The sequence below is a fragment of the Peromyscus maniculatus genome, chromosome 11, assembly GCF_049852395.1.
Source record: "Peromyscus maniculatus bairdii isolate BWxNUB_F1_BW_parent chromosome 11, HU_Pman_BW_mat_3.1, whole genome shotgun sequence".
Taxonomy (NCBI): Eukaryota; Metazoa; Chordata; class Mammalia; order Rodentia; family Cricetidae; genus Peromyscus; species Peromyscus maniculatus.
In genome coordinates, this window is record NC_134862.1 from 45,959,347 (window position 1) to 45,973,173 (window position 13,827).

Sequence of the window (13,827 nt, forward strand, 5' to 3'; positions counted from 1 at the left end):
CTTCATATTATAAAGTAGCACTTATATTTTATAGAAACTGCTGGCAAAGTCATTAGTAAGACATAAAGGCAATAATGGTGTAGGTAAACCTTCAAAATTGATTAATCAAGGTTTCTCTTTGGATGTGTCAGAGTAGGGAGTGGCTACCATTTGAGTCACTGGGACTAGGGCCTCATTTGGAAATGCTTTTTATCATTGGCTCTATCTTCTGCCCTTTGAAGATCCTGAAATGGACAAAGGAGAAAGAGGAGAGACTAGAGAATAAGAATTCCAAGTGTAAGGTGCTAGCATATGCAGAGAGGAGCTATTTAGTACTTCCGAGCAGGATTAGCCCTGGAACTCTGATTAAGCCCGACAGAAAATGGTTACCTCTAAGCCAAACTTCTAATTAACTAAACGTATTATAAAGTCACTTATTCCTAAAGCTTGGAAACTAAAGAAGCACATGGAGTGACAAAATTAATATTGTTACAATGGCCAACTTCCTGAAGTGATCTACAGAGTCAATGTAATCCTCATCAAAGTTCCAATGACACGCTACAGCACTAGAAAAAAACAGTCCTAAAATTCATGTGGGAGCCCCCAAACCCTGAAGAGCCAGAGTAACCCTGAGCAAAAAAGAGCATTTGACATCTGATTTAAAAATCTACCAGAGGCTAAAGATGGCTCAGTGGAGCAATGTGGACCCAAGGCTGGATCCCCAGCATCTACATAAAAGCTAGGTGCGGCAACCCTTCTCTTAACTCCACATACACACACATCGCAACACAAATATGCACACACACACACACACACACACACACACACACACACACACACACACACAAGTGTTTCATGTGGCTCTCTAAAAATTCTTCACGAGAAAGAATTTCTCGTCACTGTTTGTTTGCTGTTTCTTTGACAGGTCTCATTATGTCCCCGGGCATGAATCCAACTCATGCTTCCCCATCAATTTTCAGAATACTAGGATCACTGGCATACACTCACACTCAGCTTTGAAAGGAAGAATCTCCTCCTTTTTAACCTATGATCAAAAACCATTTAATGGTTCATAAAATGTGGGTTCATACTCTGCCCACACCAAGACAACAGGTCAATTTTATACAAGAGTTTGTGTTTGTCTTTACAATGTAAAAGACTTGTAGTTAGCAATGGATGCTTAAATAGGAAGAAAAAAAAAAATCAACCCTCCCCCCAAGTTCTTTACTGATAAAGTGAATTTGTAAGCTTTTATTTACATACATTTATTTTTGCAGAAAGGCTCTATCTCCGCTGGCCTCAGACTCATTACAAAGCTTAACCTGTCCTTGAACTCCTGATTTTCCTGCTCCCACCTTTTCTATTGCTAGACTTGAGGAGACGCAACCTGGACCCTTGTGCATGATGGGGACTACTGCACCACTGAGATACACCCCAGCTTGTTGCCATGGTTTTTAAACTTTATCAAAAGGAAAACAGAGAATGATTTAATTTACCTTTATGGATGAAGCAGCATAAAGCATATCTTCCAAGCTGAAATGGCAGCAATGGTTTAAGTATTCTTGGCAAAATTCCTGAATCAGCTGTAGATTATACAGGCTATCGGCCAAAGACATAGTTTCTTTCAAACAAATATCTTCAAACAGAAAAGGGGATGACTTTGGGTTAATTAGGAACACTTCATAACTACCGACAGTACAAATACACAGTTATGTAAAATCTGCTTAGCAAACGTGTTTGTAAGTGATAGCCACTAGACAACAAGTTCTCCACTTTCTTTGCCATCTATGCAGAGTTTAGAAACCGATCCCTGGAACACCTACCCTCCAATCGGACAACACCAGGGCAGTAGAAATGAATAAGGGCAGCTAATGCACAGCCGTCTGTACCATCCTTCAGCAAATTTTCTACCAATGGAATGCATGGCAGTTGCTTAAGTAACGTTTGTTCCTTCCTGTAACGAGCCTACAACACAAAGAGATCTGAATCAATACTAAGCAATGCTGAGAGAACAAACAAACAAAACCCCACAGAATTGTAGACTCTAGTTCTTAATAATATTAAGAAAATATGAATCAGGAGAAACGAGAAATACCAACTACTCACCAAGGTTAAACTGACAGCAACAATACTACTTTCAAATCATAACCTAATATAACTGGGGGATTTAAAAAGACGACGAACACACAGTGCTCTGTTCACTACTGGGCACAAAGAAGCAATCAGTGCAGGCTAGTTGTTATTAGCTAGTAGCTCCCCACAGGCAAGAAAAATCACGCTTATGACTTACTGATGGTGCAGAAAGCCTTTTATTGGCAAACTGTATGATTACATAGGCTATTGATATTTAGTAGTCACTTTTAAAAAGATTTATTTTGTGCATATGGGTGTTTTGCCTGCATGTAAATATGTAGACTATATGTGTGCCTGGTATCTGTGGAAACCAGAAGAGGGTCAGATTCCCTGGAACTTGCGTTACAGAGGGTTGTGAGCCACTGTGTGGGTTCAGGGAACTGAACATGGTTCCTCTGCAAAAGTAGCAAGTGCTCTTAACCACTGAGCCAGCTGTAGGTATCCTTTTTTTTTTTTTTTTTTTCCTTCGGTTTTTTTGAGACAGGGTTTCTGTGCACCTTTCTTGGAACTCACTTGGTAGCCCAGGCTGGCCTCAAACTCACAGAGATCTTCTTGCCTCTGCCTCCCAAGTGCTGGGATTAAAGGCAGGTGCCACCACTGCCTGGCGGTATCATTTTTATAAAAGAGTAATTTAAATGTTTTTCTTCCAATTCTGTCTAAACTGTCACCTCTGCAATTTATAAGTTAAAATACAATTGTGAAGAAAAATGCTTGTGAGACTAAAAACAGAAAATTTCAAATTTATTGAACAAAACACTTAACACATGAAGGTGTAATTAGATTCTTTTAAAGACATCCTCCAGAAAACATATGCACCAATGAAGAAAAGAATATTTATTTGACAAGAACATTTATTTGACAAGAATCATGGAACATGTTTTCCTCTTGAAAAAAAATTGGCAGGAGTGCAAGACAGGTAATATATCCCTAACTCACACATAACCTATATTCAGAAAATAATTGTTTACATGTACAAATCTTTCACACAGATTCTACTTTTCCTTTCCTTTCCTTTTTTTGGGGGAGATGGCCTTGACATCTCAATCCTCTGGCCTCAGCTTCTGAATGCCGGTGTTAACAGTTGTGAGACATCTTGCATAGCCTACCTAGGACTGTTTGATCACTGACTTTTATCTCATCCCTAAGCAAACTTCATTTTATTGCTGGGAGATAACTTAGGAGAGAGAGGGAGGAGAGGAGGAGGAGGAGAAGAAGAAGAAAGAAACCCACCCAGAGGTGAGCTTGCTTTCCAGGCAGTGAGCACTGATGCATACACCTGCCTTCTTGTCTCCAACTATCTGGCAGGAGGGCTGGACTGAACCAACTTAGCATCACCAGCAAAACTGGTTTCACTTATTCTAGTCCCTCTGTCACTTAGCATCCGTGAATAAGGAGTGTGTGTGTGTGTGTGTGTGTGTGTGTGTGTGTGTGTGTGTGAGTGTGTGCGCGTGCACTCCCACTAACAATGAATGTCTGTGGTTCAGACAATGGGTGGCAGGCTAAAGCATTCTCCTAAAGACTGTATCCTGTAAAATCCACTAAGCAATGAGGTTTGTACAAGTCCCAGATAAGTTATCCACAGTCCATGAGCTACAGGAGTCTTTGGTTTGTTTGTTTGTTTTCTGTTTTAACTGCCCATACTTAATCCTGAAACATCAATCATCATGTGAAATCAGAGATTCACAGTTTAGGTGCAATACTGGTGAGGGCACAGATAAGCTTTTGATCTTTCACCAGATAGTGAGGTGTTAGCTTCAGTTAGGGTAAAAAGAAAACAATTCTGCCAAAACTAATTCAAACAGGCAGACAACTTACACATGTGATTATTCAAATTCACTTTTATGAAAACTCTTAATACTAGCAAGATTTTGTATCTGCAGGTTGTTTTACCCACTGGCATTAGTAATTAGTAATAATGGTCTATGAATGTTGAGAAGAGCAAAGGTGTCTAGTCTTTAAACTGTCCTTAAAACTGGCTGGACCCACTATTTTCCATTTTATATGATGAAAGTATATTAAAACCTAATCTCTCTACACAATGACAAACATATTTGCATGATACCAGCAAGCTATAAACAATACCACCAATACCACTACAATTCTGGAGAGAAAACTGAAGTAGTGAGGAGAACTTACTGGAACCAGTTTCCAAAACCATTTGGAAGGAGACTTCAGAGGAAGCAGCGGAGGAAGAAAAGATAAAGCAGGAGGTGAAGAAAAAGTCTATCAGAATCATCCAGTTAGCAAGTTACAGTGGGCTTCTGGGAGTGCGGCCCTCCATTCACAGTTCTCACGTGTTCTAAGACAATCAACACTTCAGTTACAGCTACAGAGATTCCAACAGCCAAGACCAGCGCCATCTCCTCTTCTTGGCTCTCCCCATACAGAATCACATTTTAGGATACTAAGGCTATTTTAGCAACAAATAATTTTATTTCACAGATTCAGAATCACATATTGTACTTAAAATTAATCCGTATTATTAAAGTAAAAAGATTGTAAGATTAGATTCTTAGATATTAGTAGACCAACTGTAGAAAGGAATAGTCTTTCTGAAGGGGAAAAAAAGTCTCTCCAATAAACAGAAACATAAGGCAAATAGCAATGTAGCTGAAGTGACTAGGAATCAAAGGGTTAATAATTTTGCCATCTAAAGGTGTCCTACAGATTATCGTTTTTTATTCTTTCAAACCTAAATTCAGTAAGTTTCTAATCTCAGTATAAATCAGTTTTTAGTGATTATTTATTTTGCATTTCCTAGAGTAATGCTGGCATCTCTAAAGCTCACGACTCCACCACCATAATCACACTTCACACTGCAGTGTGTACCTTTTGACCTCCGGGAGCTTCAGCTGTGTGATGCTCTTTAGATTTTTGTTCTTGTTCCATTATGTCTTTCAAGTGTTCATTGACCTTAAAACAGAAAAATCAATGTGAATTTGCATTAAAATACAGCAACAAAATGACATGGTTAGATCCCCAATATCAAATACAAGTAACATACAAATAAGATGTCATTTTTACAACTAGAAAATAGTATGTCCAAGGAACTTTATTTGAAACTCTAACATCACTTCCATAAAGTAACACAGTATGTATTGAGCACCTACTGTATACCAGAAACTGGAAAGTTCTAGTTCTAGTAAGAGCTTATTATACTTGTAACATGTATTGTACTTCTAGGCATTCAACACACAGAGCCCATCTGAGATAACAATTATAAATTCTGTACGAAACATAAAAAGCAAGGCTGGAGTACATGTACAGTTCAATAATAACAGTGCACGAGACAGCGTGTGTGAGGCCCTGTGTTCAACCCACAGCGCCAAATACAAACACTTATGCATGCATGTGTAGACACGTAAAAATCCTGCAAAGGCAAGTGGAAGGACAGGACTCAGGAAGAAAATGAACACAATGGACTGTATTCGTGTTGATATGGTGTTCATTTTAACTGACAACTCGACACAGTCTATAATCAGCTGGGAAGGGTCTCAATGAGTGACCGTGGGTTGGCCTGTGGACATGTCAATGGGAGACTGTTTTAAGCTAACTGATATGGGAAGATATAGCCTACTTGTTGGTGGACCACTGGCAGGAGCAAGGAGGTGGGATGGTGGGAAAGTGGTTGGTATTGGTGTGTGTGTGTGTGTGTGTGTGTGTGTGTGTGTGTGTGTGTGTGTGTGTGTGTTTGATGAAATGTGTAAGAGTAGAGACACTGAATTGTACACAAGTAAGCAAGCAGCATGTATTGATTTCTCTGTGCTCTTGAGTATGATGTGACTAACTATTTGAAGTCCCTGTCTTGACTTCCCCACAATGATGACCCCACAAAGTCAGGGTATTTTATCACAGCAACAGAAATAAATCAGGACATGTGGCCTCCCAACAATTGACACAGGAAAGAGTGAATAGAATTAAACAGAAAAGTAATTTAACTGGCTTGAAGAATCGAAGAGAAATCTGACACTACCAGAGTAGATGCATGTGAAAGGCATCCTGGGAAGGATAGGATCACATTAAGTCGTACAGAGGGGGCTGGAGAGAGATGGCTATGAACTGAACAGAGTTCTCAAAAGAAAACATACAAATGGCTAGTAAACATTTTCAAAGGTGTTCAGTATCGTTAGCCATGTACATGCTATGGCTTCCATGTGGTGGTCAGAGGACAACTTGCTGGAGTTAATTCTCTCCTTCCACATGAGCATTTACTAAAATAACAGTTGCTTCCTTAAGCCCCTAGCCACCCCAGCCATAGGTGTCTGACTAGGTTTACAGTCTCAGGCACAAATCCCTCCTGTGAGCAGGCCTCAAATCCAACCTGAGAGTGGTTTTGTTAGCCCCATAAGTGTCATGCCACTACTGTACTGGTGGGCATACTGGCCTGGCAGATCATACTATGGCACACACAGTCTAGCAGGGGGCAAGACCATCACATGTCAAACTGCCTTCTAAAGACTTGTGTTTATTCCCACAGATCTTGGCCAGAGATGCTTCTTCTTGCAGTGGGTAGCAGGTGAAGCAGAGACTCATAACTGGTCAGAGAGTTAGTAAGTGGCTGTTGAGTGCTCATGCCTAAATGCGACAAAGGCTCAGGGGACACCATGGAAATGAGAGCTGGAGGAGGGAGAGGAGTGCTGTGATCTGCTGTCTTCTGGACACGACACAGCCATTGCACTCCTGACCTCAGAGCATCTCCATCCGTGGGCTGCCAGCTTTCTGTACGATCAAGAGATCCGAACTCTGGACTTGATGCTAATACAGCAAGGGCTTTCTTACTGAGCCATTTCTCCAGGCCAATTTAGCTTATGACTAGCTTCATGCAAGCATTTAAGGAACAACACCTCAAGAGGTAACTTCCACATTTGTTCACTGCCTGCCCCACAAACCTGGTTTACTTTTCTCTGTAATGACAACTGCAAATGAAAGTCGGTCCATCTGGATGTGGTGGCACAAGCCTGTAATCCCAGAGACAGAGGCAAGAGGATCTCTACAAGCTTCAAGTCAGTGAGGCCTACAAGTGAGACCTTGTCTCCAAACTGAATGCATGAATGTGGGTCAAGAAGAATTAACTACTCAAATGACAAGGAGAATAATAAATCAAGAATTTAATCATGTTCAAAGCACAAACAAAAAATCTCCAAGAAAATGAATCCATGATCAATATGATTTTATACAATTTGGTTAAACAAACCTAAGACGCTTACAATTAAAAATGTGGAAGAATTACATCATCTGAAAATATTTCACTGCTCGTTATGTGGTTCCTTATTCTGAGCGCTCTCGGTTTTGTAATCATCTGGTACACGCTGGAGGAACCATAAGTAATCATTAAGTATAAGTACAATTGTAGACACTGTCAAATATATAAAAATGTTCCATCATTTCAACACTTGTTTTCTTTTCTTTTCTTTTGGTTTTTCGAGACAGGGTTTCTGTGTAGCTTTGCGCCTTCACTTGTTTTAAGACTAGGTCTCACTATAGCCCAGTCTGGCCTTGAACTCAAATCTTCCAGCTTTAGCGCACAGATACTGAGATTACAGATCTGAGCCACTGTGCTCAACTTACACTTTTTAAAATAAAATGCTTTAAGTAAATCGTACAACTTTAGCCTGCACTTTGATTTAAAACAAAAAGCCATACAGGAGCAATGAGTAGTAGAGACTTTAGTTTTCCTGCTAGTAGACCCATTCCAAATGAGCAGAAGCCTACCTTATTTATCCAGTACATGACAGCGTCCTCAATATCATAGGGCAGATCTGTAGCTTGAAAGAAAGCTGAATACTGTTGAGCACATGCAATGACTTTTTCTATGCTGACCATCTCTACGGTATAAGCCATCATTAGAGTATCAATCATGGCCAAATGTGCACTCTGAAAATAGAAAAGCACAAACAGTTTCAAAATTATACTTAGAAATTGCCTTATTGTAAAACATTAGCATTTTCTTAAAAAATGGTAGTAAAGCCAGAATACAGACTGGTGTTAAGAAAGAACAAAGCATGCTAAGCTGAGGTGATACCAGACTAATTTTATTCTTCAATTACTACTGAAGACTTATGTTAAGATGCTCTTTATCTACTCAAGCCTCTTTTCCTCCCCCTCCTTTTAACATTATAATCACTCATGTAGCATTTGCAATGCAGTTGACAGATTACAGAATCACTGTTGGTGATCTTCCCTCGTTTTTCAAACCCACAGTATAACTTTATAATTCCAACTTTAAAAATATCCCTCTGTGCTCTTCATTAAGACTGGCACACCTTCAATTGAGATTACAAAGTTTCACTTCTGAATAAACAACAAAAGAATATGTAACTGATTTTTCTTGCCTCCAAATTCTTCCTCATCTAACTCCTATGGCACAGGACTTCCAGTATTTCCTCAGGGTTTTTGTTTCGTTTTGTATTGTTTTTTGGTAATATATGAATGTCTTACATGGTAGTTAAAAATACCAACTATTATACAAGTGTATTAATGGGCCCCTCCCTCTTCCACTTCTGCTTCCAGTAGTGCGTTCAGTTGTACTCTTACAAAAAATCAACACACACCAGTTAAGTATAATGTTCACATTGTCTACCATCTCTAGCATTACAAATAGTGCTGTAATACTGTTCTCTAGGGGATAATTACTTCCTGTGTGGCTACTGGGTCCAAAAAGTAACTACAGTTTAAGCTTTGATAACCAGGAAAGTTATGCCAATCTTACATCCCACCAAGAATGTTATTAGTATGCCAATTTCTACATTGTTTATATTTACTTTTTTCATCTATATGAAAGGTTAAAATTGTCACATTTGTCTGACTCTGCAATTATCTGATTATTGCTGGGCATGCTTTCACGTGGTTACCATCTACTTGCATTTCTTCTTCAGAAACTGCCCATTAATACCCTTTGCCTATTTCTTCACTGGGACATTATCTTTCTCACTGACTTGTAAAGAGCTCAACATATACTGGGCACATTCTTAGTCCTCTGTTGTCTAGATAGCAAACACTTTTTCCTAGCTTTTCTTGGTAAAATCTGCCAGTCTGGGTGCTTTCCTTTATGGCTCTGGAGTTAACACAATGTCTACTATGGTCTTCTCCAACCTAATATAGAAATACTGTCTTCTTTATTTTCTCCATTAAATCCATTTGAAGTTTGAAGATGTTATAAAATAGAGACTCGATTTTTCCAAATCAGAGTTTGCATCTTATCATGCCTACAAAAAAAATCCATATTTTTTTTAACATAATAAAACCTGCACTGTTGTTTCCTTGGAGACTAAAACCTTCCGTCTTGGTGGGAAGCTCCTTAAGACAGGGGATGTTAAAAGGAGGATAAAGCAACAGGATGTTCTAAGGAGAGGTGAAGCTTGGGGAAGTAAACAACTCAACAGCTTCAGGAAGTCCCTGAAACTAGCCAGATTTACTAGGCTGCTCTATTCCCCAGGCCATATTAAGCTGCAAGGATTGCTGCAGACACTTTTAGATAAGCTGAGCTGCCTAGAAGAGACTCAGACCAGCTGAGCTGCCTGGAAGGACCCCCTCCAACCTGCTGAGCTGCCTGTGGGCTGTGCAGTGTGTTCCAGGTGTCCCCTTTGTGAACTGTCACCCATGCCAGGGTGCACTTTGGTAATGCAACCATTTCACAGTCATTTCTGCTCCTGTAAGTAACCCCAATAAAACACATCGGTTTACTAGGTTGGACTTTGGTGGTGTCCTTACTTTGGTCTGCTGTTGGTTCGCTATCTGGAGTGAGTAGACATTTAAGTATCTTCAGGAGCACTTCCACACAGAAACTCCTTACAGAGACAAAGCTTTCTTATTATCTGACTTGTACCTCTCACTCTAGCCTTACTACTCCCTCTGCACCCTCAAACACAGCAACCCGAAACTGCCTGCTGGTCCTTACGTCTGCCATTCCTTTTCAAGCTTCCGTGCCTGGAGTTCTTCCTTTCATGCCGACTGACACGGGTTTGAATGGGACTCTCACTGTAAACTTTTCCTTTGCCCTTTCCAATCAGATGCCCCATTCATCCTCTAAACTGAGCACAGATTCTTACAGACTGTAGATATGCCTGTACTATGTTCTGACTTCATTGAGTCAGAATGAGCACAGGTATCTCTTAACAGCTTCAATGATAATGCTAAAGAGCAATCAAGGATGAAAACTACTGACTTCTCTTACTCCTAAACAGTCATCTGCGTACAAACCTGTTTCTTGAGGGCAAGACTGTTACCTTCTTACACACTACATCACTGGGAGGAGGGATACAGGAAGTAGAATAAGCTAGCTATGGGCTACGATAAACTGAAGAGCAGGCTTTGTGCTTGAGGTTGAGGGAGTGAACGACTGTATTAGGTGGGAACTCAACCTCTAGAACATTTCATAGTATTAAGAGAAAATCAATGCTTTGTGTGAAATAGAAAGCTTCATGTTCGAAGTAACAAAACCCATGATGACTGTCATTTATATGTCAGACAGTGTGCCAACTACTTTATTTATTTACATTTCACTGGTCACAGTGGCACATGTCTATAATTCCAGCTATTTGAAGCTAAGACAGGAGGACTGCTTGAGTCTAGGAATTTAAGACCATTCTGTGCAACAATGAGACCTTTTTAAGAAAGTCACTTGCTGTGAAGCCTGACAGTCTCTACTTAATCAGCAAGCTCCAGGTTCAGTGAGACCCTGTATCAAGGAAAAACAAAAACAGTAGACAGCAACAGAGGAAGACACATAATGCTGACCTCTGGACCACATGTACATGTGCACACACAAGCATGCATGCATGCATGCATGCATGAAATACACACACTCCTGCTCAAATATTAACCAACTCTAAAAAACTGAGGATGCTCTAGTCCTATAGTATCAAATGTTCAACCAAGATTAGTCTTTATGTAGAAATAAATAAACATCCATCTTCTTAGTGTGCAGACTCACCTTCCTCTTAGTAAATGGTAAACATTTATATGTAAGAATAGCTTTAAAATAAATTTGGGATTTGTTATTGGTAAATATTTGATTTGCATACCTAGTTTATAAACTTAGGCTCATAAAAAAAATTCTCAGGTGAAAAGGATCTCAAGTCAAAAGAGTTTAAGAAATTCTGCTCCAGAAAGCATAGGACTGCCCTTTTTCTTGTCCCCAGACAAGGTATCATGGATGAAATTTCTTAGTTGAGCATTAAAACCATAACCCATATGGACAACAATGTGGGAAACATTTCAGGAACCACTAGACAATTCATATATCCTATGATTTCTCTTGGTTTTTTTGTCCTACAGATACGACAGGAAAGGGTTATAGACATTAAAATGACTGGGCCTGGAGAGATGGCTCAGTCATTAAGAGCTCTTGCTGCTACTGCAGAAGATCTGAGTTTGGTTCCCAGCACCCATGTCAGGGGCTCACAACTGTCTGTAACTCCAGCTCCAAAGGATCCAACACCCTCTTCTGCCTTCTGGAAGGGGGGGGGAGGGCGGGGAGGGGGGAGAAGAAGGGGAGGGGACACACACACACACACACTCTTTAAAAAAGAAATCATTTTAGTATTTTACATCAAAAGGGAAATATAAATGAGTGATTTAGGATAGATTTGGCTACTTTACAGTATGTGAAATATGTATATAATAAAACTAGTAGCCAGGCGGTGGTGGCACACACCTTTAATCCCAGCACTTGGGAAGCAGGGCCAGGCAGATCTCTGTGAGTTCGAGGCCAGCCTGGTCTACAGCGCTAGTTCCAGGACAGGCACCAAAGCTACACAGAGAACCCTGTCTCAAAAAACAAAATAAAACAAAACAAAAAAACCTAGTAAAAAATACAACAATGTCCTCTATATTAATATGTCACATATATGAAATAGGAAATAAAAAGCAATGAATACAAGTTAAACTTGAAAGTGCCTTGTTCTATATAACATGCAAAGGCAAACATTAAACCTACAGTTTACTTCAAGAGTTGGGATAGTAAACAGTAAGTAAATTACTAAAGTAGTTTTAAAACAGCTCAATTCCTGACAGAAGAAACGAAAAAGACTCTATTATTGTGCTTATACAGCTACTCTTATGTGGTACTCACAAGAATTCTTATGTTTCAATATTTTTTCATGCTTTCACTTTAGGAGATAGAAGTAAGGTAAGAATCATATATAACACAAAGTATATTCATAACAGACCTAGAAAAGGTCAACATTAAGAAAACTCAAGGCCAAAGGCGAATGTAATTTCCTGTCTAAACACAGTCATATCAACTGGATAACAACAGCTAGCCCTGTTTGATGCCAGGTGCTGTTCAGCTTCTTGCTGTTAACTGCACCTAGTACTCCCACTCTGCAAAGTCTTTAGGACGTAATGTTTTCAGGATCGGGAGAGAACTCGTTTAATATACAAGCTTTGAGTTAAGCACTATTATATCTATTTCACAGAAGAAAAATTATAACTGATTCATGGTTACATAGCAACCAGGAAAAGTAGGCAGAACACAAACAATCACGTCATTCTTGCAGACTTAATGCCAACACTGATTCCCTGTACTACAATAGAAGCAACAGTGCCTATTGAGGCCACTAGGTGGCAGAGTGAAATATGGTATTTAGGAGCAAGCGCAAAAATACTGGTTATGAAAAAACCAAACCAAACCCAGGAGAGCTCCACACACATTGTAATAAAAAGGAATGGCTGTTGGGCTCCAAGGACTTGGCTTTGGTGAAGTCTGGCGTATCATCCAAAGGCCACCAGGAGGCTCTCTACCTGTATCACCAGGAGTGTATTTTTGTTATCTCACAGTATATGTGAGAAATGAAGGGTAGACATATGAAGGAAATGAGCTCTGGGGCTGGAGACAGCTCAGTGGGCAAGGGCGCTTGCTGTGCAAGCAGAGGGGCCTGGATTTGAGACCACAGCACCCACATCAAACGCTAGCCATGACCGCACACCCAGAACCCCACCATTGGGAGGCTGGAGACAGGCAGGTCCTGTCTGGAACAGCTGGCTTCCAGTTCCATGAAAGACCATGTCTCTGGGGAATAAGGTAGAGTGCGTCCTGCTCTGGATTCCAGACATGCACTCATGGGTACATACACCCACACACTCACTTTCACCATATACACACACAACACATACCTTCTGAAAAGCAGAAATGAAAGTTTCTAAGTGTTGGAAGAAGTAGATTCGCCTCAACAAAAGAAACTCAATGGCTATATGGCTTTTATAATTCCTGCAACAGAGTCAGATACACAACTAAGAGAAAAACTCCTAACACAAACACTGGCCTCAGCCCCATACAGAAGGACAGAGGAGGAAAAAAGACTTAATTATAAACAGGAAATACTTGAGTCATTCTACTGAAATGGCACATACCAGCATAGACACATCAGAATGTTTTTAAAGAATTAATCCCAAATTAGTAATTAATACTTCACATGTCACATAGGTTTGCCATTTGGAATATATTTAACCTCAAATAGTAAGTGAAAAATGTTTAACGTGGCCATCCATTCTGGACAGACATATAAAGAAACTGCGTATCAGTAGCCAAATTAATATAGTATATTGTTAAAGAGGAAATAGTTTAAAACATCATTTCTAAATATCATCAAAAGATCATAAAATTTCTGGTCTTAAACCTTCGATTAATTAAGTGACCGCCGGCAAATTCCTCACGCTGTTGGGCATCAATAACCTAAACTGCAAAATCAGGCAGTGGCAGCAGTGTAACCGTTT

At 39.8% G+C, this 13,827-nt stretch overlaps 1 protein-coding gene across 4 annotated transcripts in view; it reads right to left on the bottom strand.

Moving 5' to 3' along the window:
• Positions 1-13,827, bottom strand: part of Camsap2 (calmodulin regulated spectrin associated protein family member 2) — an 88,658-nt gene that overhangs the window by 28,740 nt on the left and 46,091 nt on the right. For 2 of the 4 annotated variants that reach the window (XM_006982421.4, XM_016000975.3), the window contains exons 3-7: positions 7,825-7,986; positions 4,942-5,025; positions 4,249-4,281; positions 1,803-1,944; positions 1,476-1,615 (exon numbers count right to left, since the gene is read on the bottom strand). In XM_006982421.4, the coding sequence (XP_006982483.1) occupies positions 1,476-1,615; positions 1,803-1,944; positions 4,249-4,281; positions 4,942-5,025; positions 7,825-7,986 (561 nt within the window). The remainder of the gene's footprint in view (positions 1-1,475; positions 1,616-1,802; positions 1,945-4,248; positions 4,282-4,941; positions 5,026-7,824; positions 7,987-13,827) is intronic. The other 2 variants (XM_006982422.4, XM_016000976.3) reach the window with 1 other exon arrangement.